At 44.3% G+C, this 27,793-nt stretch overlaps 1 protein-coding gene across 1 annotated transcript; it reads left to right on the forward strand.

Annotated features, from left to right (window-relative positions):
- The first annotated feature begins 864 nt into the window (after positions 1–864).
- On the forward strand, positions 865–26,913 carry LOC137373177 (di-N-acetylchitobiase-like). The gene is made up of 5 exons (XM_068038033.1): positions 865–1,047; positions 18,749–18,920; positions 19,006–19,103; positions 19,777–19,938; positions 26,710–26,913. Exons 1-5 carry the CDS (start codon positions 865–867, stop codon positions 26,911–26,913), a joined length of 819 nt encoding a protein of 272 aa, XP_067894134.1.
- Positions 26,914–27,793: the final 880 nt, after the last annotated feature.

Consider the following 27,793-nt stretch of genomic DNA (forward strand, 5'->3'; position numbering starts at 1 on the left):
ATTGAAGCCAGAATTAGAAAGCAGGATGCACTTTAGTGAAAGTCCTACCCTATTGTGTACTAAGCCTCGGTCCAGCGCACATGCTCCACTCTACTGACTCTGGCCTGATGAGATTTCTCCTCTTCCACCATCAATACAGCTCCTTCAGCTGTTACTGTCTTGAAAACTAGAATCTAGAATCTTCTACTTTTGTTGCTTTTCTATTTCTCTTATCGTCTCAATCTGCCTTGAAGCTGATCTGTTTGACTGTGCTTTTGGTCACTTCCATCATGTCAGCTTGACTCAGTGGGAACACGCTCTCTCTCTATCTCTCCATCTCCCTCCCCTCTGGGTTAGAAGGTTTTGGATTTACTCCAGCAATTGACACATAAGGGCAGTACTGAGGGAGTGCTGCACTGGTGAAGGTGCTGTGCTTCAGATGAGATATTAAACAAATGTTCCACCAGCCTGTTCAGGTGGGTGTAGAAGACCACGTGGGCACAATGTGAAGAAGAGCAGGGAGTTCTCGTGGTGTCCTGGGTAACATTCCTCCCTCACCCAACACCACCAAAATACCAAACTAGTCCATTATCTAATTTCCTATTTGTGGGACCTTGCTGGACACAAATTAGCTACAAAATCCACTTAGAAACTTAGAAAAGTGATTACACTTCAAAAATAATTAATTGGTTATGAAGAATGCAAGGACATCCTGAGGATGTGGAAGGCACTAGGTAAATGCAAGCTGTAGCTAAATCTTCCTCTCCGACTTTCTCCTTGATGCTGCCAGTTCTGTTTGTAAAATGTCTTGGGACTGTCCTGCAAATGAAACTGTGAAAATAATCATTGTGATTTCTTCATGCTTCACCAGAATTTATGCATGAAATGCAAATTACAGACAGAAGACAACGAGAAAATTTTATCAAAAATCATGTGAGTTTTGCAAAATCCCAGTATCTGGATGGAATTAATTTGGATACATGGAGCAATACTTCAAATTATCGTGCATTAATTCAGCTGCTCAGAAAAGCCACAGATGTCTTCCACCAGCAAATACCAGGATCTCAGGTAAAAGCCATCTTTTTAAAAATAGGCACACGCAATTTAGTTTCAACTTAATTATAAAGAAACATGGATAGTTTCCTGGATAAGTAAATTGAAATGAAGATTTCTAGCTGCTGTTTATCAGAGCATCATCTTGTTATGAGACTGTTTGAACCAGAGCTGAGAAAAGACATTTGAGTTTGAATCAGCTTAATCTGAATCTGCAGCAGACTTGGTGATACAGCAATTGTAGCCCAGAATTATACAAGTGTATTGAGGCCCAGATTCTAGTGATGGCATGTTTCAAACTGTAATTATCACACAAGTGGAAGAATGATACAGCGCAGAAGGGGCTGAATTTTAACGGCCCCTTGAGGCCGCGGGTCGCGACACGGGTCGTGACGTCGAGAGTGGCCCACCGCATATTACGGCCACACGGCAGCGGCACCACAATTAGCAGATGGTAATGATTACTTACCGATGTTGATGATGCAGCCCGCCGTCTCTCCACCGACACTGCCGGATTTCTCATTGAAAGGGCGGCCATCACCTGCCGTCCTGTTCACGATCGGTAAACCCGGTGAGTCCGCACTCTGCATTATGGAAGGGAGGGAGGATACACAGGGGTCTAACTCTGCATTCTTAACGAGAGGAGGGAGGGGGGATATGCAGGGGTCTAACTGCATTCTGGAAGGGAAGAGGGAGGGGGGATACACAGGGGTATAACTCTGCATTCTTAACGGAAGGAGGGTGGGGGGATATGTAGGGGTCGAACTCTACATTCCTAACAGGAGGAGGGAGGGGGGATACAGAGGGGTCTAACTCTGCATTCTGGAAGAGAGGAGGGAGGGGGGATATGCAGGGGTCTCACTGCATTCTGAAAGGGAGGGGATCTGGGATTACTAGAGGGAAAGCTGTGCTTGCATGAAGGGAGGTACTGTGTACCATCCCTCCGTTAACAGTGTACGCTCTGTGTTTGTGAAGGGGCAATGGCACACTAGGTACCCTGTGTGTGGGGAGGGTGTCAGAAAGGGCAGGAGCATTAAGGTGTTATGGATGATGGGGGCAATTGATTCAGCTGGTAGGATCTTTATGTGGTCATGCTGTGCCACTCTGAGTGTTGGCCAAGATGACCAATTCCATGGCATGCCACATTGTTGATCCAGGAAAGCAGCTGATGTACCCGTCAACACCAATCCCTGCCATGTGGAGAACCTTTGAATACATGCAGGGTTCAACTTTATTTATCACATGGAAGTAGGTTTGGCTCATCCTACATTGTGTGATCCTCTGCTCGTGAGGATCCGCATGCGCCAGAGGCAATACCAACAGGCAGGTGCGATCCATGTCGAGGCCCCCGGTCGTGAGCAGCAGCCCCCAAGTGGAGCTCGCTATTACATTTGCCGTGCATCCACAGGCCCCACATGGCATGCCATCGGATGTCAGAGCACCAGTGTCAGAGGAGATTGGGCATATAGAGAAGGTGGTGACACGTCTCTGTGCCCTGCTCAAGGATGACCTGCAGCCCATGGGCTCCGGTGGACATCCCATGCCTTTGTTCCTCATAGTGACAGCGGTTCTCAAGCCTGACGCCTTTGCAGCTTTTTAGGGGCCCAACAAAGACCTTTGTGGGGGTCACACAGTCAGCTGCATCAGGGAGGTCACCAATGCCCTGCACCGGAGGGCCAGTGAGTATGTCCGCTTCAGGATGGACTCTCACAGCCAGGCCCAGAGGGCCATTGGTTCTGACACCATTGCCGGAGAACCATAGGTTGTAATGTTCATAGACTGCACTCATGTGGCCATCAGGCCTCCTGCCAGGCTACCACCTGCAGATGTCACCATTAAAGGAGCCCTCTCAATAGGTGAAGCTGGTATGTGATCACTGCCGATGCTTGCTGCGAATGTGTGACCACTTCTCAGGCAGCTGTCATGACACCAGGGTCTTGCGCCAGTCCTGGCTGCCACCGCTGTTCACTGAACTGGCTCAGATGGAGGGGTGACTTCTCAGAGATAAGGGCTATCCTTTGCCGACATGGCTCCCGACACCAGTGAGAGATCCCAACACTGCTGCAGAGGAGAGATACAACACCAGCCACTGAGCTACAAGAGCCACCATTGAGCAGGAGTTCGGCATGCTGAAAGGATGCTTCCAATGCCTGTATGGATCGGGTGATGCCCTGTACTATGGGCTGAAAAGGCCAGCTCCTTTCTTTGCTGCTCTGCACAGCTACGCACCCAACAGGGGCCAGGCCTGGAATGATGAGGAGAGACGTCAACAGGATTCCTCCTTGGACTATGAGGACGCTGAGGATCTACAATATGAAAGACGCTTGGGAGGGCAGATGGCAGTCAGGCACCGCATGCAGAGATAGCAGTGAGGCTGGGATGTACGGAAGTGGCTTATCAGACAAAGGCTCTCTACTCCATAGGAACTGACATGAGCTCTGCAAGACACACATCACCCTCGCTCACCTGCTGTGTACCAGTCCATATCTGCAGCATCCCTGTGTAAACCATTAGAGGCAGCAGCTGACTGAACCAATGTCCAGGTCACTGCATTGGTGGAGACGCTTATGAGTAATGGTGGCATGGCAATGATGTTAATGCTTACGTTGGCTCTCCTAAAGGGCCAACGGTGCAAAGGGATGTGACATTGGCGCTACATGCTGGCACACATCATTCACACAGAGAAAATGACACGCATGTTGGTGAGGAACATTTAATGAAAGACGTACTGACATTGCTGTGACACCCGTGCATTCCCATTTGTGTCAGTGTTTTCTCTGTAAACCTCTGGAATACCTTTTATGGTCTATTTAAGTCTCACGTCCTGGAATGTGCTATTTTAAGATTATTCACCCAGGTGCAACATGCGTACAAGAAGGAATGTTACACTTGAGTGGGAGAAGAGGATCACAACTTCACAGGACACTGGGATACAGCAGGGTAAGTATGTGGCAGCAAAGCGGAAGGTGCTGAGGTCACTCAGCAGGTCAGGCAGCATCTGTGGAGAGAGAATCAGAGTTAACTTTCAGTTCTGTGAACTTGGAGAAGTTAACTCTGTTTTGCTCTCCACCGATGCTGCCTGACCTGCTGGGTTTCTGCAGCACTTTCTGCTTTGCTGCCAGATTGACAGCAGCCCCACTCTTCAGCAGTCAGGTAAGTATTTCTTTGACAGCTGTCAGGAAGCAGGTGCTGGGATGCTTAAAATAGAACCCCAGTACCTGCTGCACAATGGTCAAAGGGTTCCTCACTGCGCAGAATGTCCCACCTCTCCCCACAGAATATAAGGGGGGGAGGCTCGGCACAATGATGCTCATGAGCCCCCCGCGCGCTTTATTGCGGGGGCTCTGCAGCAGTCGCTAAATGTGCGTATTGCGCTGAGTTGAAAGGGCGCCGCTGTCCACGGCGGCACCCCAATAAAATGCAGCGCGATGAGTCCATTTGGCCCATCATGCCTGTGCCTGCTCTTTGAAAGAGCTATCCAATTACAATCATAGGATGGTTACAGCACAGAAGGAGGCCATTTGACCCATCGTGTTTGTACTGGCTCTCTGAAAGAGCAACTCACTTAGTCCCACTCTTCTGCCCTTTCCCTGTAGCTCTGCAAATTTTTTCTCTTCAGTTAATTATCCAATGCTCTCTTCAAGGCCTCAATTGAATCTGCCTCCAACACACTCTCGAGCAGTACATTCCTGATCCTAACAACTCGCTGTGTGAAAAAGTTTTCCCTCATGTCACTGTTGCTTCTTTTTCAAATCTCCTTAAATTGATGTCCTCTGGTTCTCAAACCATCCACCAATGGGAACAGTTTCTCTGTATCTACTCTGTTCAGACCCCTCATGATTTTGGACACCTCTATCAACTTTCCTCTTAATCTTCTTTTCTCCAAGGAGAACAACCCCAGCTTCTCCAATTTATCAGCAGGAAAGCAGGAAACAACAGGCCAGTTAGCTTAACACCTGTCATAGGGAAAATGTTAGAAGCTATTATTGAAGACATTATAGCAGGGCACTTCGAAAAAATCAAGGTAATCAGGCAGTAACATGGTTTTGTGAAAGGGAAATCATGTCCAACCAATTTATTGGAGCTCGTTGAAGAAATAAAATGCCCTGTGGATAAAGGGAAGATGGTGGATGTACTGTACTTAGATTTCTAGAAGGCATTTGACAAGGTGCCACATCAAAGAACAAAGAACAAAGAACAGTACAACACAGGAACAGGCCATTCGGCCCTCCAAGCCTGTGCCGATCTTGATGCCTGCCTAAACTAAAACCTTCTGCACTTCCGGGGTCCGTATCCCTCTATTCCCATCCTATTCATGTATTTGTCAAGATGTCTCTTAAATGTCGCTATCGTATCTACTTCCACCACCTCCCCAGGCAGCAAGTTCCAGGCACTCACCACCCTCTGTGTAAAAAACTTGCCTCGCACATCCCCTCTAAACATTGCCCCTCACACCTTAAACCTATGTTCCCTAGTAACTGATTCTTCCACCCTGGGAAAAAGCTTCTGACTATCCACTCTGTCCATGCCGCTCATAACTTTGTAAACCTCTAACATGTCACCCCTCCACCTCCATCGTTCCAGTGAAAACAATCCGAGTTTTTCCAACCTCTCCTCATAGCTAATGCCCTCCAGACCAGACAACATCATGGTAAACCTCCTCTGTACCCTCTCCAAAGCCTGCACGTCCTTCTGGTAGTGTGGCGACCAGAATTGCACGCAATATTCTAAGTGTGGCCTAACTAAGGTTCTGTACAGCTGCAACATGACTTGCCAATTTTTATACTCTATGCCCCGACCGATGAAGGCAAGCATGCCGTATGCCTTCTTGATGACCTTATCCACCTGCGTTGCCACTTTCAGTGACCTGTGGACCTGTACGCCTAGATCTCTCTGCCTGTCAATACTCCTAAGGGTTCTGCCACTTACTGTATACCTCCCACCTGCATTAGACCTTCCAAAATGCATTACCTCACATTTGTCCGGATTAAACTCCATCTGCCATTTCTCCGCCCAAGTCTCCAACCGATCTATATCCTGCTGTATCCTCTGACAATCCTCGTCATCATCCTCAACTCCACCAACCTTTGTGTCGTCTTCAAACTTACTAATCAGACCAGCTACATTTTCCTCCAAATCATTTATATATACTACAAAGAGCAAAGGTCCCAGCACTGATCCCTGCGGGACACCACTAGTCACATCCCACCATTCAGAAAAACACCCATCCACTGTTACCCTCTGTCTTCTGTGACTGAGCCAGGTCTGTATCCATCTTGCCAGCTCACCTCTGATCCCATGTGACTTCACCTTTTGCACCAGTCTGCCATGCGGGCCCTTGTCAAAGGCTTTACTAAAGTCCATATAGACAACATCCACGGCCCTTCCCTCATCAATCATCTTCATCACTTCCTCAAAAAACTCAATCAAATTAGTGAGACACGACCTCCCCTTCACAAAACCATGCTGCCTCTCGCTAATAAATTCGTTTGTTTCCAAATGGGAGTAAATCCTGTCCCAAATAATCCTCTCTAATAATTTCCCTACCAGTGGCCTATAATTTCCTGGATTATTCTTGCTACCCTTCTTAAACAAAGGAACAACACTGGCTATTCTCCAGTCCTCTGGGATCTCACCTGTAGCCAATGAGGATGCAAAGATTTCTGTCAAGGCCACAGCAATTTCTTCCCTTGCTGCCCTTAGTATTCTGGGGTAGATCCCATCAGGCCCTGGGGACTTATCTACCTTAATGCTTTGCAAGACACCCAACACCTCCTCCTTTTTGATAATGAGATGACTGAGTCTTTCTGCACTCCCTTCCCTAGGCTCATCATCCACCAAGTCCTTCTCCTTGGTGAATACTGATGCAAAGTACTCATTTAGCACCTCACCCATTTCCTCTGGCTCCACGCATAGATTCCCATCTCTGTCCTTGAGTGGACCAACCCTTTCCCTGGTTACCCTCTTGCTCTTTATATACGTATAAAAAGCCTTGGGATTTTCCTTAATCCTGTTTGCCAATGACTTTTCATGACCCCTTTTCGCCCTCCTAACTCCTCGCTTAAGCTCCTTTCTACTGTCTTTATATTCCTCAAGTGCTTCATTTGTTCCTAGTCTTCCAGCCCTTACAAATGCTTCCTTTTTCTTTTTGACTAGGCTCACAATATCCTGTGTTATCCAAGCTTCCCGAAACTTGCCAAACTTGTCTTTCTTCCTCACAGGAACATGCTGGTCCTGGATTCTAATCAGCTGACGTTTGAAAGACTCCCACATGTCAGATGTTGATTTACCCTCAAACAGCCGCCCCCAATCTAAATTCTTCAGTTCCTGCCTAATGTTGTTATAATTAGCCTTCCCCCCATTTAGCACCTTCACCCGAGGACTACTCTTATCCTTATCCACAAGTACCTTAAAACTTATGGAATTATGGTCACTGCTCCCGTAATGCTCCCCCACTGAAACTTCGACCACCTGGCCGGGCTCATTCCCCAACATCAGGTCCAGAATGGCCCCATCCCTAGTTGGACTATCTACATACTGTTTCAAGAAGCCCTCCTGGATGCTCCTCACAAATTCTGCCCCATCCAAGCCCCCAGCACTAAGTGAGTCCCAGTCAATTTTGGGGAAGTTAAAATCACCCACCACTACAACCCTGTTACCTTTACATCTTTCCAAAATCTGTCTACATATCTGCTCCTCTACCTCCCGCTGCCTGTTGGGAGGCCTGTAGTAAACCCCCAACATCGTGACTGCACCCTTCCTATTACTGAGCTCCACCCATATTGCGTCGCTGCATGACCTCTCTGAGGTGTCCTCCCGCAGTACAGCTGTGATATTCTCCTTTGCCAGTAATGCAACTCCCCCACCCCTTTTACATCCCCCTCTATCCCGCCGGAAGCTTCTAAAGCCTGGAACATTTAGCTGCCAATCCTGCTCTTCCCTCAACCAAGTCTCTGTCATAGCAACAACATCATATTTCCAAGTACTAATCCAAGCTCTAAGTTCATCTGCCTTACCTGTTATACTTCTCCCATTGAAACAAATGCACTTCAGACCACCAGTCCCACTGTGCTCAGCAACATCTCCCTGCTTACTCTTCCTCTTAGTCCTACTGGCCTTATTTACTATGCCCTCCTCATTTACTTCACTTGCTGTCCTACTTCTCTGGTTCCCACCCCCACTGCCACACTAGTTTAAACCCTCCCGAGTGACGCTAGCAAACCTCGCAGCCAGGATATTAGTGCCCTTCCAGTTTTGATGCAACCCGTCCTTCCTGTGCAGGTCCCATCTGTCCCTGAAGAGAGCCCAATGGTCCAGATATCTGAAATCCTCCCTTCTACACCAGCTGCTCAGCCACGTGTTTAGCTGCACTATCTTCCTATTTCTAGCCTCACTGGCACATGGCACAGGGAGTAATCCCGAGATTACAACCCTAGAGGTCCTGTTTTTTAACTTACTACCTAACTCCTTGAACTCCCCCTGCAGGACCTCATCACTCTTCCTGCCTATGTCGTTGGTACCGATGTGTACCACAACCTCTGGCTATTCACCCTCCCCCTTCAGAATGCCCTCTGTCCATTCAGAGACATCCTTGACCCTGGCACCAGGGAGGCAACATACCATCCTGGAGTCTCTTTCACGTCCACAGAAGCGCCTATCTGTGCCCCTGATTATAGAGTCCCCTATAACTATTGCTCTTCTGCACTTTGTCCCTCCCTGCTGAACAACAGTGCCAGCTTGGTGCCACTGCTCTGGCTGCTGCTGTTTTCCCCTGATAGGCCATCCCCCCCAACAGTATCCAAAACGGTATACTTGTTAGAGAGGGGGATAGCCACAGGGGATTCCTGCACTGACTGCCTGCCCCTTCTAGCAGTCACCCATCTATCTGCCTGCACCTTGGGTGTAACCACTTCTCTGAAACTCCTATCTTTAATGCTTTCCACCACCTGCATGCTCCTAAGTGCATCCAGTTGCCGCTCCAACCGATCCATGCGGTCTGTGAGGAGCTGTAACTGGGTATACTTCCTGCAGATGTAGTCGCCCAGAACGCTGGAAGCGTCACGGACTTCCCACATCTCACAGGTGAAGCACTTCACCCCTCTAACTGTCATTTCTATAACTAATTAGTTAATTGATATAAAATAAATAAATACTTATTAAATCCTTACTAATTTATGATACACTTCACTATGTGGTCCCTAGTGCCAGAGTTCTACAATAAATATTAAATCCTGTCTAAATACAGTAATCTCCTCCCTCTGGTTTAGTTACTCTACTTATTAATTAGTTAATTCGTGGTTTAATCAATTTTTATCAGTTTTATTTTAAAATTCGGTACAGATTCCCAACCAGCCAATCAGGTCACAGCTTTCCTGTGGCGTCACTTTTTCAGTTTTTTTTCCACCCGAGGTAACTCACCGCTCTGGAACTCCGCCCTCCGAGTCTGCTCCGAGAATCCCCGAGGTAAGTTTTTTTTTATACTCACCGCTCTGGAACTCCGCCCTCCGAGAGAAAAATAAAAGCTCATGGTGTTGGGGGCAACATATTGGCATGAATAGAAGATTGGTGAGCTCACAAGAAACAGAGAGTAGGCACAAATGGATCATTGTCTGGTTAGCAAGATGTAATGAGTGGTGTGCCACAGGGATCAGTGCCGGGGCCTCAACTTTTTACAGTTTATATAAATGACTTGGACAAAGGGACTGAAGGTACCATTGCAAAATTTGCTGACGACACAAAGATAAGTTGGAAAGTTAGTTGTGAAGAGGACATAAGGAGGCTACAAAGGGATATAGATAGGTTATGTGAGGGGCAAAAATCTGGCAAATGGAGCAGAATGTGGGAAATTTGAAATTGTCCATTTTGGCAGGAAGAAAGAAAAGCATATTATCTAAATGCTGAGAGATTGCAGAGCTCTGAGATACAGAGGGATCTGGGTGAGCTAGTGCAGTGAATTGTAAAAGGTTAGTATGCAGGTACAGCATGTAATTAGGAAAGCTAATAGAATGTTATCACTTATTGCGAGGGGAGTTGAAAACAAAAGTAGGGCGGTTATGCTACAGTTATACAGGGCATTGATGAGACCACATCTGGAGTACTGTGTACAGTATTGGTCTCCTTAGTTAAAGAAGGATGTAAATGCATTTGGAGCAGTTCAGAAAAGGTTTACTAGACTAATACCTGGAATGGGTGGTTTATCTTATGAAGAAAGGTTGGACAGACTAGGATTGTATCCGCTGGAGTTGAGAAGAGTAAAAGGCGACATGATTGAAACAGATAAAATCCTGAGGGGTCTTGACAGGGTGGATGTGGAAATGATGTATCGTCTTGTGGGAGAATCTAGAACTAGGCGTCACTGTTTAAAAAGAAGGGGTCGCCCATTTAAGATAAAGAGAGGGTCGTGAGTCTTTGGAACTCTCTTCCTCAAAAGGCAGTGGAAGCAGAGTCTTTGAATATTTTTAAGGCAGAGGTAAATAGATTCTTGATAAGAAAGCGGGTGAAAGGACCAGAGGTAGGCAGGAATGTGGAGTTGAGGTTACAATCAGATCAGCCATGATCTTGTTGAATGGTAGAGCAGGCTCGAGGGGCAGAGTGGCCTACTCCTGCTCCTAATTCATATGTTATCTATGTAACTGATATCCTCATCCCTCGAACCATTCTCGTGAATCTTTTCTGAATTCTCTCTAATGCCTTCTCATCCTTCCTAAAGTGTGGTGTTCAGTTGAGCCTGAAAAAGTGTTTTGCACAGGTTTGTCATAACTACCTTGCTTTTGTACTCTATGCCCCTACTTATAAGGCCAGTATCCCATATACTTGATTAACCACTTTCTCACCTTGTCATTCCACCTTCAATGAATTGTGAACATATATCCACAGGTGCCTCTTCTCCTTCATCACCTTTAAGATTGTACTTTTTACTTTATATTGCCTCTCCTCATTCTTCCTACAAAAATGAATCACTTCACACTTTTCTGCACTAAATTCCATCTGCCACTTGTCTGCACATGCCACCAGTTTGTTTAAGTCTATCACGATCTGTCTCACAGTTCACAACACTTCCGAGTTTTGTGTCATCAGCATATTTTGAAACTGTGGTCAGTACACCCAAGTCGAGGTAATTAATGTGTATCAGGAAAAGCAGGGATCCCAACACCAACCCTTGGACCAGTTAACCTAACATTAGTCATTGGACAGATGCTGGAGACTATTATTAAAGAAGTCTTAACAATGCACTTGGAAAAGCATAGTTTAATCAGAACAAGTCAACATGGCTGTACTAAAGGGACATCCTGTTTGACAAATTTATTCGAGTTTAGAAACATAGAAACATAGAAAATAGGAGCAGGAGTAGGCCATTCAGCCCTTCAAGCCTGCTCCACCATTCATTATGATCATGGCTGATCATCCAACTCAGTAACCTGCTCCCGCTTTCCCCCCATATCCTTTGATCCCTTTAGACCCAAGAGCTATATCTAACTCCTTCTTGAAAACATTCAATGTTTTGGCCTCAACTGCTTTCGGTGGTAGCAAATTCCACAGGCTCACTACTGTCTAGGTGAAGAAATTTCCCCTCATCTCAGTCCTGAAAGGTTTACCCCGTATCCTTAGACTATGGCTCCTGGTTTTGGACTCCCCCACCATCGGGAACATCCTTTCTGCATCTACCCTGTCAAGTCCTGTTTGAATTTTCTAGGTTTCTATGAGATTCCCCCCTCACTCTTCTGAACTCCAGCAAATATAATCCTAACTGACTCAATCTCTCCTCAGGCATCAGTCCCGCCATCCCAGGAATCAGTTTGGTAAACCTTCACTGCACTCCCTCTATTGCAAGAACATCATTCCTCAGATAAGGAGACCAAAACTACTCACAATATTCCAGGTGTGGCCTCACCCTGTATAATTGCAGCAAGATGTGCCTACTCCTGTACTCGTCTCCTTTCGCTATGAAGACCAACATGCCATTTGCCTTTTTTACCGCCTGTTGCACCTGCATGCTTATCTTCAGCGACTGGTGTACGAGAACACCCAGATCTTGTTGCATATTCCCCTCTCTCAGTTTATAGCCTTTCAGATAATAATCTGCCTTCCTGTTTTTGCTACCAAAGTGGATAACCTCACATTTATCCACATTATACTGCATCTCCCATGCATTAGCCCACTCATTCAACTTGTCCAAATCACCCTGACGCCTTTCTGCATCCTCCTCACAACTCGCCCTCTCACCCAGTTTTGTGTATTCTGCAAATTTGGAGATATAATGTTTAATTCCCTCATCTAAATCATGAATATATATTGTGAGTAGCTGGGGTCCAAGCACCGATCCCTGCGATACACAACTAGTCACTGCCTGCCATTCGGAAAAAGACCCATTTATTCCTATTGCTTGTTCCCTGTCTGCCAACCAATTTTCTATCCATCGCAATACACTCCCCCCAATCCCATGCACTTTAATATTACATGCTAATCTTTTATGTGGGACTTTGTCGAAAGCCTTCTGAAAGCCCAAATAAACCGCATCCACTGGCTCCCCCTCATCAACCTACTCGTTACATCCTCGAAGAATTCTAGTAGATTTGTCAAGCATGATTTCCCTTTTGTAAATCCATGCTGACTCTGTCCGATTCTACCACTTTTCTCTAAGTGTTCTGCTATAAAATCTTTGATAATGGACTCTGGAATTTTCCCCACTACTGATGTCAGGCTGACTTGTCCATAATTCCCTGTTTTCTCTCTACCTCCCTTTTTAAATAGTGGGGTTACATTTGCTACCCTCCAATCTGTAGGAACTGTTCCAGAGTCTATAGAATCTTGGAAGATGACCACCAATGCATCCATTATTTCTAGGGCCACTTCCTTAAGTACTCTGGGGTGTAGATTATCAGGCCCTGGGGATTTATCGTCCTTCAATCCCATCAATTTCCCCAACACCATATCTCTACTAATCTACTATCTCTACATCCATATCTCTACTAATATTGATTTCCTTCAGTTCCTCCCTCTCACTAAACCCTGTGTTCCCCACATTTCTGGTATGATATTTGTGACCTCCTTTGTGAAGATGGAATCAAAGTATGTATTTATTTGTATTAATTGTTGGATGCCGGAAGGATCAGTGCTGGGGCCTCAGCTATTTACACTCTACATTAATGACTTGGACAAAAAGACTGGGAGTAATGTGTCTAAATTTGTTGGTGACGCAAAGCTCGGTGGAAAGAGAAGCTCGGTGGACATAGGGAGGCTGCAAAGATATATTCAGGTTAAGTGAATGGGCAACAAGATGGCAAATGGAGTATAATGTAGGGAAGTGTGATGTTGTTCACTTTGGTTGTAAAAATAGAAAAACAGAATATTTTTTAAAAGGTGTGAAATTGTTAAGTGTTGATGTTCAGAGAGACTTGGGTGTACTCGTACAAGAAACACACAAAGTTAACATGCAGGTGCAGTAGGCTATTAGGAAGGCAAATGGCATGTTGGCCTTTATTGAAAGTGAATTGGAGTACAGGAATAAAGAAGTCTTTATAAAATTATACAGGGCTTTGGTGAGACTGCACCTGGAATATTATATGCAGATTTGATCTCCACATTTAAGAAAGTGTATACTTGCACTGGAGGCAGTGCAATGCAGAGTTTCAGGGGTGAGGGGGTTGTTCAATGATGAGAGGCTGAGTAAATTGGTCCTATATTCTCTGGAGTTTAGAAGAATGAGAGGCAATCTAATTGAGACATAGAGGATTCTGAAAGGGCTTGATGGGGTAGAAGCTGAGGGATTGTTTCTGCTGGTCGGGGAATCTAGGCACAGACTTAGGATCATTCAGCCAATCATTCAGGGCTGAGATGAGGGGAAATTACTTCACTCAAATGGTTGTGAATCAGAGAGTCCTACAGTTATACCGCACAGAAAAAGGGCCTTCAGCCCATCATGTCTGTGCCGGCCATCAAGCACCTAACTATTCCCATCCTATTTTCCAGCACTTGGTCCGTAGCCTTGGATGCTATGGCGTTTCAAGTGCTCATCTAAATACTTCTTAAATGTTGTGAGGGTTCCTGCCTCTACCATCTCTTCAGGCAGTGCATTCCAGATTCCAACCACCCTCTGGGTGAAAAAACGTTTCCTCAAATCCCCTCTGAACCTCCTGCCCCTTATCTTAAATCTATGTCCCCTGGTTATTGACCCTTCCGCTAGGGGATAAAGGTCTCTTCCTTTCTAACCTATCAATGCCCCTCATAATTTTGTGTACCTCAATCATATTTCCCCTCAGTCTTCTCTGCTAGAAGAAAATCAACCCCAGCCTTTCCAGTGTCTCTTCATAGCAGAAATGTGCCAGCCCAGGCAACATCCTGGTGAATCTCCTCTGCACCATCTCCAGTGCAAACACATCCTTCCTATAGTGTGGTGACCAGAACTGTACAGAGTACTCCAGCTGTGGCCGAACTAGTGTTTTATACAGCTGCATCATAACCTCCCTGCTCTTAGATTCTATGCCTTGGCTAATAAAGGCAAGTATCCCACATGCTTTCCTAACCACCTTATCTACCTGTGTTGCTGCCTTCAGTGATCTATGGACAAGGAGACCAAGGTCCCTCTGACACTCTGTACTTCCATGCATTGTATATTCCCTTGCCTTGTTAGTCCTCCCAAAATGCATCACCTCACACTTCTCAGGATTAAATTCCATTTGCCATTGCTCTGCCCATCTTACCAGCCCATCAATATCGTCCTGTAATCGAAGGCTTTCCTCCTCACTATTTATGACATCATCAATTTTCAGAGGGGGAGAGAGAGGGGGGACACAGACAGAGAGAGAGAGAGAGGGAAAGGGGGACAGAGAGGGAGAGAGATAAAAAAGGGGACAGAGAGATGAGGGGGGAGGACGGGGGGTATGGAGAGTGACTCAGAGAGAACGTAAGAACATAAGAACTAGGAGCAGGAGTAGACAATTCAGACCCTCGAGCCTGCTCCACCATTCAATACGATCATGGCTGATCTCATCTCGGCCTCAACGCCACTTTCCTGCCCGTTCTCCATAACCCTTCAACCATTTACTGATTAAAAATCTGTCTATCTCCTCCTTCAATTTACTCAATGTCCCGACATCCACCGCACTCTGGGGTAGTGAATTCCACAGACTCGCGACCCTTTGAGAGAAGTAATTTCTCCTCATCTCTGTTTTAAATCTGCTACCCCTTATCCTAAAACTATGACCTCTCATTCTAGATTGCCCCACCAGAGGAAACATCCTCTCTACGTCTACTTTGTCAATCCCCTTAATCATCTTATTTCCCTCAATTAGATCTCCTCTCATTCTTCTAAACTCTAGAGAGTAAAGACCTAAACTGCTCAATCTCTCTTCATAAGACAAATCCCTCATCTCTGGAATCAATCTCGTGAACCTCCTCTGAACTGCCTCCAATGCAACTACATCCGTCCTCAAGTAAGGGGACCAAAACTGTACATAATATAGGGAGAGAGAGAGAAAGGTGAAAAGAGAGGGGGTTGGGGGGTCAGAATGAGACTGAGGGGGACAGAGAGACAGAGAAATGGGGACAGAGGGAGAAAGAAGGGGAGAGAGAGAGGAACAGAGAGAGGTGGGGCCAAGAGAGGGGGGCAGAGGGGATGAGACAGAAAGAGAAAGTGGGGGATAGAGAGGGGCAAAACATAGAGAAGGGGGAACAATAGAGAGAGGGTGAGAAACACAGAGAGGGGGGAGATAGGGAGAGAAAGACAGAGAAAAAAGGAGCAGAGTGTGATCAAGTTCACTGACTGAATGACATCTATCTGAAATACTATTCATCACTACAAGTGTGCAGGCAAACATTGACCATTTGTGCAAGCAAAAAATGCCAGGTATCTCACTAAATCAGTGTTCAACAGAGTGAAGAGAAAATAAGTCAATAAATTAGTCTTCTCATTTAAAGCTTCCTCACGAAAATGTGCATTTGTTGTTGTTTTGATTAATAGTAAGATAATATTTTAATGCCTTTATCTTTCTGAAATTGTCTCACCACCGCCTATATAAGACAAAAGTTGTAATGTGCTCCCCCCCCATGTGAAAAGTTTGGATCACCCTGTGCTAGTCAATCTGTGTCCTGTTGCAGGCGATTCATATCATCCTCACTGTTTGCCACTCCTCCAAAATTGGTATCATCGGCAAATTTTTGAAATTTTGCTTTGTATTCCAGGATCCAAGTTCTTTATAATTAGCAAAAAAAGCAGTGACTGTCTCCACCAATCAATGTTATCTACCATGAAGCCAATTTTTTATCCAATTAGACACTGACCCTCCTATTCCATGTGCCTGAGTTTCATTAACCAGCCTTTCATGTGGTATTTAATCAAATGCTTTCCAGATCTGTTCTCATCCCATTGATGTTGACCCTCCCCCTATTAATTATTTTCACTCTGGATTGCTCCTTGTACTTTTCCACAGACAACCTAACCCTTATGATACTATGATCACTGTCCTCTAAATGTTCCACTACTGACACTTGATCCACTTGACCCACCTCATTCCCCAGAACCAGATACAGCAATGCCTCCTTCCTTGTTGGACTGGAAACATACTGATGTAGAAAATTCTCCTGAACACACTCCAGAAACTCTTGCCCCTCTCTGTCCTTTACATTACTACTATCCGAGTCTGTATCAGGATAATTAAAGTCCCCCATTATAATGACTCTATAACTCTTGCCCCAGTCTGTAATTTCCCTGCAAATTTGTTCCTCTATATCTTTACCGCTATTTGGTAGTCTATAGAATACACCCATCAGTGTAATGGGGTACCTCTATTGTTTCTTAGCTCTAACCAAATAGATTCTGTCCTTGACCCCTCTCGGACATCCTCTCTCTCCAGCAGTGTAAAGTTCTCCCAAATCAATACAGCTGTCCCTTCCCCCACCTTTCCTTCCCTATCTTTCCTGAACACCTTGTATCCAGGAATATTTAGTACCCAGTCCTGCCCTTTATTTGAGACAGGTCTCCATTATCACCACAACATCATATTTCCACTCGCCTGCAGCTCACCAACCTTATTTATCACACTCCACGCATTCACATTCATGCACTATAAACCTAATTTAGACATTTTTACATTCCCTCTTACTCTGACCCCACCTAATGCCTTACTATTTCCTATTCTAGTGCTATCCGTTTCTCCAAATTCTCTGTGCACTTTTTTTTTTCTCTCTAATATTACAACCTGGTTCCGCATCCCTGCCAAGTTAGGTTAAACCTTCCCAAATAGCTCTAGCAAATCACACATTGGTCCTGGCTCTCTTCAGGTGCAACCCATCCAGCCTGCATAGGTTCCAACTCCCAGAACCAGTCCCAATGTCCAAGGAATCTAAAGCATTTCCTCCTGCACCATCTCTCCAGTCATGCATTCATCTGCTCTTTCTTCCTATTTCTGTACTCACTTGCGCATGGTACTGGGAGTAATCTGGAGATTACTCCCTTTGAGCTCCTGCCTGCTAGTTGAGGACTCCATCTCTCTTTCTGCCTATGTTGTTGGTACTGATATGGACCACGACCATTCGTTGCTCACCCTCCCCCGTCAGAGTGCTCTGCAACTATTCAGTGACATCCATGACCCTGGCGTCAGGGAGGCAACATAACATCCTGGATTCACATCTGTGGCCACAGAAACAACTGTCTGTTCCCCTATTGAATTCCATCTCACTGTTGCTTTTCCAATCTTCCTGATTAATATTTAGACAATCAGGGATCCTAACAATTAAGACTCACTATTTTCCCCAACTTTATCATGTTCCATTTTATAAATTCATGAACATTGTAGAATTTCTCCCCTGTTGAATTTCACAACTCCCATGCACCCTGCATGAGAAGGGAGTGCTTATTAAAAACCATATAACTATGAGTAAAAGCCAAAATAAGGGGCTGAATTTCCGGCGGCAGGTGAAATAAATGGCGGCCCACACAGACAGAGAGGCACCGTGATTCCAAGTGCAGCAGCTCATTTAAATAGCTGATACAGGCTGCCCCCACCCCGATCCCATCGAGGGGGTGGGTTGTCCGTCCCCGGCAATGGTATTAACTGCCCCTGCACAGGCGCAGACACCATTTTTAAAAGGCTGTCAGCCATCCGGGACATTGAAATATTTAAAGTCACATTGAATTCATTTTCATTTGATCCTCTCCCAACCCCCAATATCAATTGGATTAATTATTTCCCCTTTTCACCCCAAAACATTTACCTTCACAACCTGACCTTTTCCCCCAAAACTGCACAAAATTTAAACTATATCCCTTCCCACCATGCCCTACACCTGTGACGTTCATTTGACCCTGTCCCCCCCCACCACCTGCACTGAGAAATGTACCTTCAACCCCTTCCCCACCAGTGCAGCGCCTCGTTTCCCCGGACAGAGATCCGAAGGCATGGCAGTGCCAATCGCTGGGGTGAAGATCACAGCGGGATTTCAGGAGTCAGTGGGAGACTCATTTATTCAGGTGAGTTAATTTATATAAATATTTAAATGGTGATCACGACGCCACACGGTGGGGGGGCCGCCACGAGGCCTCGCTGCCGCCGGCAATATCGGGCTCGGCCCTGCCGGTGTCGAGGTCCGTGGCTGCCCTCATCCAGGGCAATCTTCATACCCCCTTCCCCCCTACCATGGATCCCGACATCGAGGGCTCTATAAAATCCAGCCCAAGGTGTAAAATAAAGTTAATTTCTCATTATTATTTGTTCCTTAGGTCATATTTAATGTACCTTGGGCTCCAGACTGCCCAGATGACCCATGCCATGATTATGTGGAAATCGCAAATTCCTGTGACATCTTGTTCGTAAAGTCCTTTAATTTGCAGAACCAAATGTGGGATGAGTGCTTTGCAAAAGCAGGTGCTCCCTATCACCAGGTTTATTCAGGTATGTACATTAAAACCTTCTGGTTCAGGGTCTGCCTCCCGGATATCAATGTTTATCTCAGACTGTCATATTTTTATCCATTTAGGTCTCTCTGCTTATATCAAACTGGGTATTGATTCCAGAAAGCTGGTGATGGCAGTTTCATGGTATGGTTACGACTATCCTTGCCAGCGCTTTTATGAGGTAAGATGAAATGTTTTGCTTGCATTGCACAAGACAAGAGAGTGAAGTCAGTTCACCTGAAACACATCCTTCGTCCACATTAACTGTCCAATCAGGGCCTCTTAAATGTATTTGAAAACAGCCCAATATTTTGCCTTGCTTAGCTTGCTTGTAGCCCAGTTCAAAAACTTTGATGTTTTTTACATTCAGCTTTTTTATTACCTGTTTTACAATTTTACTAATTTCCATTTTTATCCATTGGTTTGCTGTCTGTGCTTACCTTATCCATGCTATTTAATATTTCATTTCACTGAGGCATTTCCACAACTGCATTCTTCTAGACTGTAAATCTTAAGCTTCTGAATTTTTTTCTCAAAGCTCATTCCTTCACACATGGAATCAAAGAAGCACAGGAGATACAGTAGACCATTCAATTACTCAAGCCTGTTCCACCACTCAGTTTGATTGTTACTGATTTTTATTCCATATACCTGCCTTGACTTTGTCACGATTAATACCTTCGCCGAACAAAATTCTATTGAGCTTAGTTTTGAAATTCTCAATTATTCTTGATTCCTAATTGCCCCTCAGAGCCTATACACTGGGAGATCAGTCATGCTGTCACTATATTTTTGAAGTTAGCAGAGTAACTATATTCACAAGTAATAATTTCTCACCCTTTTGTACTTTACAGCCTGGTAGATGTGAATTGCAAAAGATTCCTCTCGGAGGTGCTCCTTGCAGTTCACAAGTTGGAAGACGGATTTCATACAGTGAGATCAGGCTGCAGCTGCCCAGATCAATTACCGGCAGATATTGGGATGATGATTACAAATCCCCATATTTTGTCTACAGGGTAAGACTATCAATCAAAGCACAGTGGAGACCTGTGCATTTCAACATTCTTTGTAGAATGTGAACATTGCAGGGTTTCATGATTCAGTATTCTCTGTGTACAGGATTCAGCAAAGTTCAAAATGTCCAGTTTGGACAGTCGGAAATGTGTGTAGTTGGAGAATTGACAAGAAAATGGGAGTTGAGAAGCAAAGCACCAAAACCAGTTCACCTTGTTAAAACATTGTGAAAAACCAGTTGCAGACACTGTCGGAGGTGTTGTTTTTCTGATATGAAGTTAAACTGAGGCCCTATCCATCCTCTGAGGTGGACATAAATATTCCAATAGCACTATTTTGAGGAAGAGTGGAGGTGTCCTCCCTGGTGTCCTGGGAAATATTTGTCCCTCAACCAACATCACTAAAAGATTATCTGATCATTATCACATGCTGTTTGTGGGATCTTGCTCTGTGCAAATTGTCTGCTGCATTTCCGACATTACAACAGTCACTCCATTTCAAAAGCACTTCATTAGCTGTACAGTGCTTTGGAATGGTCTGAGGTGGTGAACGGTGCTATTTAAATGCAAATAGTTTCTTTAGAAGCTTTATATAAATATATCTACAGTAATTATGTAATTTTGTTAATCAAGGCAAACAGTCACAGTCATCATGACAATTTTGAGGAATATATTTGTCCTGTTAACAAGTGCCTTGTGTTCATATGTTGCACAGTATCCAGATGAGTTCATTGGTTTTGGTGTTAAAAAGATTGACTGGGAATTTCCTTGGAGCTGCTCCTCCAAGAAGCTGAAGAATGTCCTTCATACTGAATTTGATCATATCTGTTTAAATCATCACAAGGGTTTCACACAATAAGTTTCTTTCAAGTGCCGTAACATAGTTATGTAATTGGCTTGAAATTATGTTGTGGGGTATTAGTGGATGAATGTTTAATTCAGTCAGATGAACAAACTTACACTAATTGAATGGCATCATGAAACTATTAAATTATTTGTACACTATCCCACGGTCCGTCACCAATTTTAGTATTTTAAAGTATTAAAACAGTTGCGTTCAAGGTCATAGAGAGATACAGCACTGAAACAGGCACTTTGGCCCACAGAGTCTGTGCCAACCATCAACTTATACTCATCCTCCAATCCCTACCACATCCCCACAATTCTCCTACCTACATTAGGGGCAATTTACAATGGCCAATTTACCGATCAACCTGCAAGGCTTTGGCTGTGGGAGGAAACCAAAGCTCCCGGTGGAAACCCACACAGTCACAGGAAAACTTGCAAACTCTGCACAGGCAGTACCCAGAACTGAACCCTTTTCACTGGAGCTGTGAGACTGCAGTGCTAACCACAGTGCCACTCTGTGATCCGGTGCTCTCGATGAAGGATCAGTGGTGAGACTTTTCGAGCATTAGTTTCTATTTTCAGGTCTACTCATGTATGATGTGTTAATGTGCTAATGCACTTTGCAGATTAATAGAGGGGGAGCTGGTGGTAATGTCACTGGACTAGTAATCTAGAGGCCTAGGCTAATGCACTGGGGACATTGGTTCGAATCCCATCATGGCAGATGGTGAAAATTTGAATTCAGTTATAAATATGGAATTAAGAAAGCTAGTCTAATAGTGACCACAAAACCATTTGGTCCTTTCGGGAAGGAAATCTGCTGTCCTTACCTAGTCTGGCCTACATGTGATTCCAGACCCACAGCAATGTGGTTGATTCTTAATTGTCTTCTGAAAGGGCCGAGCAAGCCACTCAGTCCAAGAGCAGTTAGAGATAGGCAACAAATGCTGGCCTTACCAGTGACACCCACATCCAATGAAAGAACAAAAATAAAGTACAAGTTAGGTTCCAGTGGTTTACATATCAGTGCAAAAGGCAAGGCTGAAGCATTTACAACCATCTTAAGCCAGAAGTGCTGAGTGAAAGATTCATCTCGGCCTCCTCCTGAGGTTTGCAGCATTATAGATACCAGTCTTCAGCTAATTTGATTCACTCCAGGTGATATCAAGCAATGGCAGAAGGCACTGGATACAGCAAATTCCGTAGGCCCTGACACATCCCCTCTGTAGCACCGAAGACTTGTGCTCCAGAACTAGCCTTGCCCCTCACCAAGCTGTTCCAATACAGCTGCAAAGCTCCTTTACCTGACAATGTAGAAAGTTGCATAGGTATGGCCATTTTTTTTTCGTTCATGGGATGTGGGCATCGCTGACTAGGACAGCATTTATTGCCCATCTCTAATTGCTCTTGAGAAGGTGGCGGTGAGCCACCTTCTTAAAGCACTGCAGTCCATGTAGGGTAGGTACACCCACAGTGCTGTTAGGAAGGGCATTCCAGGATTTTGACCCAGCGACAGTGAAGGATCAACGATATAGTTCCAAGTCAGGATGGTGTGTGACTTGGAGAGGAACTTGCTGATGGTGATGTTCCCATGCACCTGCTACCCTTGTCGTTCTAGGTGGTGGATGTCATGGGTTTGGAAGGTGCTGTCGAAGGAGCCTTGGTGAGTTGCTGCAGTGCATCTTGTAGATGGTACACACTGCTGCCACTGTGTGTCAATGGTGGAGGGAGTGAATGTTTGTGAATGGGGTGCCAATCAACAGGATGCTTTATCCTGGATGGTGTTGAGCTTCTTGAGTGTTGTTGGAGCTGCACACATCAAGGCAAGTGGAGAGTATTCCATCACACTCCTGACTTGTGCCTTGTAGATGGTGGACAGGATTTGGGGAGGCAGGAGGTGAGTTACTCACTGCAGGAGTCCTAGTCTCTGACCTGCTCTTGTAGGCATGGTACTAGCAAGGCTGGTCCAGTTCAGTTTCTGATCAATGGAAACCTATAGGATGTTGATAGTGGGTGATTCAGCAATCGTAATGCCATTGAATGTCAAGGGGAAATGGTTAGATCCTGCCCACGAAAAGCAGGACAAATCTAATCCGGTCCATTACCGCCCAATCAGTCTACTCTCGATTAACAGAGAAGTAATGGAAGACGTCGTTGACAGTGCTATCAAGTGACACTTACTCAGCAATAACCTGCTCACTGCTGCTCAGTTCGGGTTCCGCCAGGGTCACTCAGCTTCTGTCCTCAATACAGCCTTGTTCCAAACATGGACAAAATAGCTGAATTCCAGAGTCGAGGTGAGAGTGACTGCCCTTGACATCAAGGCATCATTTGACCAAGTGCGGCATCAAGGAGCCCCAACAAAATTGAAGTCGATGGGAATTGGAGTGGAAACTCTCCATTGGTTGGAGACATACTAGCACAAAGAAAGATAGTTGTGTTGCTGGTGGCCAATCATCTCGTCTCCAGGACATTGCTACTGGAGATCCTCAGGGTAGTGTCCTTGGCCCAACCATCTTCAACAGCTTCATCAATGGCCTTCCCTCCATGATAAGGTCAAAAGTGGGAATGTTCACTGATGATTGCACAGTGCTCAGTACTATTCAGAACTCCTCATATACTGAAGCAGTCCATACCTGCATGCAGCAAGATCTGGACAGCTTTCAGGCGTGAGCTGCTAAGTGGTGAGTAAAATTTGCGCCATACAAGTGCCAAGCAATGGCCAACTCCAAAAAGAGCAAATCAGACCATCTCCCTTTGACATTCAACAGCATTCCCATTACTGCAACCACAACCATTACCATCCTGCAGGTCACCATTGAGCAGAAACTGAACTGGACCAGCCATATAAATATTGTGGCTACAAGAACAGGTCAGAGGCTGAGAATCCTGACTCCCCAAAGCCTGTCCAGCATCTAGAAGGCACAAGTCAGGAGTGTGCTGGAATACTCTGCACTTATTTGGACGAGTGCAGCTCCAACAACATTCAAAATGATCAAACTTTGACACCATCCAGAACAAAGCAATTCATTGATCGGCACCCCATCTACTACCTTAAACATTCATTCGCTCCACCGCCAGCACACAGTGGTAACAGTTGTGTACCATCTACAGGATGAACTGTAGCAATTCGCCAAGCCTCTTTCGACAGCACCTTCCAAACCCACGACCTCTACCACCTGGAAGGACAAGGGCACTAGACGCCTGGGAACTCCATCACCTGCAAGCTCCTATCCCAGCCAAAAACATCCTGACTTGGAACAATATTGCTATTCCTTCACCGTCACTGGGTCAAAATCCTGAAACAGCCGACCTTGCAGCAGTGTAACTGTAACCACACCACATGGACTGGCTCACCACCATCTTCTCATGGGCAATTAGGGATTGGTAAAAATGCTGGACTTGCCAGTGGCACTCATATTGTCACAAGAGTTTTTTTTTTAAACTCGGAATTCTGTGTGGTGTTTAAAGCTGGGAAATGGGGATTTTCTGTGAACACTGCTGACACTTGGGGCTGGATTTTATAGGGGCCTCCACGTCGGGATCTGTGACGGGAGGCAGCATCAACATTGCCCCGTATAAGGCCCGCCATCGACCTTGACGCCAGCAGGGCCCGGTGTCATAGAGTTTTGTTTTATTTCAAAATTAAGAGGTCTGTGTGCCTTTTAAAGCTGGGAGAAGAGGGTTTTTCTGTAAGCACTAAATGTTGACACTTGGTGTTTGAAGTGCAGGCTGTAAAACTTGCATCCAAGCAACAGAAAGATTTACGATTGTCTTGTGACTTGGTTGTTGTTGAAAGCTTTTAGTCAGGTCTGCAGAGTGAACCAGACCAGGGAGCAGTTAGTAGTGAACTGGGGCTGTGATTTTCTGATAGACCAGAAAAAAGACCTACTCTCTCTGCAACAGAAGCTTTTCATCTCTTATAAAGAAATTCTACATTTGAGGTGTAGTTTTTACCTGCCTGAAGTGAGAGAAAAGTCCCAGGAAAAGAGGGGTTGCTACACTCTGTTGAGAAAGGAAGCCTTGTGTTTCAGGTGTGGCAGGTTGCTGTTGCCTCCAGTCTCAAAGATCCCTGCCTCAAGAGTGAGTCTTGTTGCATTTTGTGTTATTGCAAGTTCCTGAAATTTCAAGGAAGTTTCAACTGTCAGAGTGCTGCTTTAAAATTTAAGTAGACCTGTTGCTATACCTAAAACTGAAAGATCCATGTGATGCCTGCTGTAGACAAATTGCCTTGAACACCTACCCATCACAGACTGTTTATCAAACTCACCTGGAGAGACTTCAAGTGGCATCTGACTATTCGACTCTGGGACAGCTAACCAATCCAGCAATATCCTTCCTGAAGTTATTGTTTCGAAGAAAGCGTTGTAAAGTCAACATCCATTTTCCCTGGTTAACCATTTTGTTTTGAATGTATGTGTGTGTGCATGAGGGTTAGGAAGAATAAGGAGTTATAAAATCTTGTCATGTATATAGATTCATCTCATTATTGTTTCAAAATTGGTTTATTAATAAATAGTTAATTTTGTTTTCATTTAAAGAATCCTGGTTTAGTGTGCTTTATTCTGGGGGATATAAAAGTATATAATATCGCAGCAGCTCTGCGGAGTGAAAGCCGCGCGTGCATGCCGCCATCTTTTACGGCCGCCGCTGCATTCGGTGGTAGCAATGTAAAATTCAGCCCTGGGTGTTTAAACTCTGCACACAGACTGTAATACTTGCTTCCAATCAACCAGAAAGATTTATGACTGTCTTGTGACTTGTTTGTTGAAAGATTTTAGTTTCATTTTGGGATTGTAAGAAACCCGTGAACTCTACAAGGAGCAGGCTTTGAAATCTTTGTATTACCTTTCCTGGAAAGAGAGGAAAACCCAAAAAAGTGTTACCATTCTCTGCAAAAGAAGCCTTGCATCTCTTGGAAAGAAATTCTACTTTTTAGGTGTGGTTTGGACATGCCTGAAGAGAGAGAAAAGACCCAAGAACAGAGGAATTGCTTCACTCTGTGGAGGCACACTGCTTTGCAGAGAGAAATCCCCTGCATTTTAAAGGTAATAGATTTCTACTGCCTTCAATCTCAAGCATCCCTGCCTCAAGTGAAAGTCCTGTTGCCTTTTGTGTTTTTGGGAGATCCTGAAATCTCAAGAAAGTTTCTACTGTTCGACTGCTATTTCAAAATCCAAGCAGACCTGTTGCTACACCCTTTTGCTGAAAGAGTTATGTGACGCCTGCTGTAGACAAATTTCCGAGAATGCCTACATATCACAGACTATTCATGAAACCCGCCAGGAGAGACTTTGCGTGGCATCCGACTATTCGACTCTGGGACGATTTACCAATCTGGAAATATCCAACAGTCTGTGACAACCAATTACTTTATCATTCCTAAGTAACAGTTGTAATTCAAAACATCCATCTAAAAACCAGTTAACCAATTTTTGAATGTATGTGTATGTGACTGCGGGTTAGGAAGAATAAGGAGTTATAAAATCTTTTCATAAATATAGATTTATCCCATTATTGTTTAAGATTTTATTTTGTTAAGAAATATTTAATTTTGTGTTGTTGTTTAAAGGAACCTGGTTTGTTTCCTTTATTCTGAGGGATAAATAAACTGTTTAATTTGGCTAATTTCTAGCATGTGGGAAGCTTTTCATAATATGCTGTGACCTGTGGAGTGGTGGGACTAAATTAACAGTGCATTACTACCACCTTGATTAAACAATATAAAAAACAATCCATTGTAATGGAACAAACTGCCTTTATATGTTTCATTCGCTTAATCTACCTAAACTTATCCTTTAATGCAAGTACAAGTTTAATGTATTTGAAATAGTGGTGTTGAAGATGTTCAGTGTTGTGTCTAGAACAGTGCATTGATCCAAATTTACCTCCTATCTGTCTAACTCTCTTTGGCTTTTTTGGCAGGTTAATAATAAATACCATGAGGTTTGGTATGATGATCCAGAGAGCATTTCACAAAAATCGCTGATCATGAAGAAACTAAAACTCCGTGGTATAGGCGCGTGGACTGCAAATTACCTAAACTACACTGGTGATCCTACAACAGCAATCCAAGCTGAAGAAATGTGGAATGCTCTGTGCCCGATCCGAGGAAAATGGAGAACTTAATCTATTTACTCTTCTCATAATGTGATTATTTACTTTTGCAAATAAACACAATAAAAAGTGATCTCACTTCCAACCTTAGAAATTTAACTAATGCAGATCTCGGGAACAAATTTAATATTTTATGTAATCAATCAATTCCTAGTCAATGAAAAGCAAATGTATAAATATGATTTACACTCCAAGATCTGGTCCCTTCAGGCATCTTAAATTGTTTACAAAATGCACCAAAACTGCGTTAGTTCCCATAATGTTTAATGACAGTGTCGGCTAAAATTTGTTGCCACTAAATACTTACAATTCAGGGAACAATTCAACTTTCCCGTTGTGTGATTTATCAATCGTGACATACACACGTGCTGTCTGTTTTACACACATCTTCATTCTCATTCATGATTTATTATGATTTTATTTTGCCATATGTTATTACTTTGAAGTTAGATAACTTTTTAATGTTCAGTTTCCTCCATTAAGGGGTGTGAATGGACCACAAATAGTGTCCTCTTTTTGCTGCTTGCTTTTTAATTGTAATAATACAAAAACTGTAATTATTTGCATTTTAATCTTCATGAGAGATTTACAATTGCCTACTCCTGAAAGACAAGTTGAATCTTACCATGAATATGTATTTCACAAAATAAAATGCTGTTTTCAAAGTAAGTGTTTTAGTTCTGTTGCTCGAGGCAAGTGGAAGTTGTGGAAATATTAAACAATTGTGGATCTGGTTAGAAAAGAATTCCCATCGATGTAATCTTTGCACATATATGTAGTTGTCCTTCACCTTCCCTCCTCATTTCCAATGTGAAAAACTCACCATTGGGGCCGGGTGGATTGCAGTTGGGTATTTCTCTCATATTCTCTGTATTTGTAATTCTACCCAGCG

The sequence above is a fragment of the Heterodontus francisci genome, chromosome 8 (genome assembly GCF_036365525.1).
Source record: "Heterodontus francisci isolate sHetFra1 chromosome 8, sHetFra1.hap1, whole genome shotgun sequence".
Taxonomy (NCBI): domain Eukaryota; kingdom Metazoa; phylum Chordata; class Chondrichthyes; order Heterodontiformes; family Heterodontidae; genus Heterodontus; species Heterodontus francisci.

Excerpts from the sequence above, each read along its gene's own strand:
- LOC137373177 (XM_068038033.1), top strand. The coding sequence starts at position 865 with ATGCAAATTACAGACAGAAGACAACGAGAAAATTTTATCAAAAATCAT. Across the intron at positions 1,048-18,748 it reads AGCAAATACCAGGATCTCAG|GTCATATTTAATGTACCTTG; the intron begins GTAAAAGCCATC and ends TTTGTTCCTTAG. Across the intron at positions 19,939-26,709 it reads CCCCATATTTTGTCTACAGG|GTTAATAATAAATACCATGA; the intron begins GTAAGACTATCA and ends CTTTTTTGGCAG.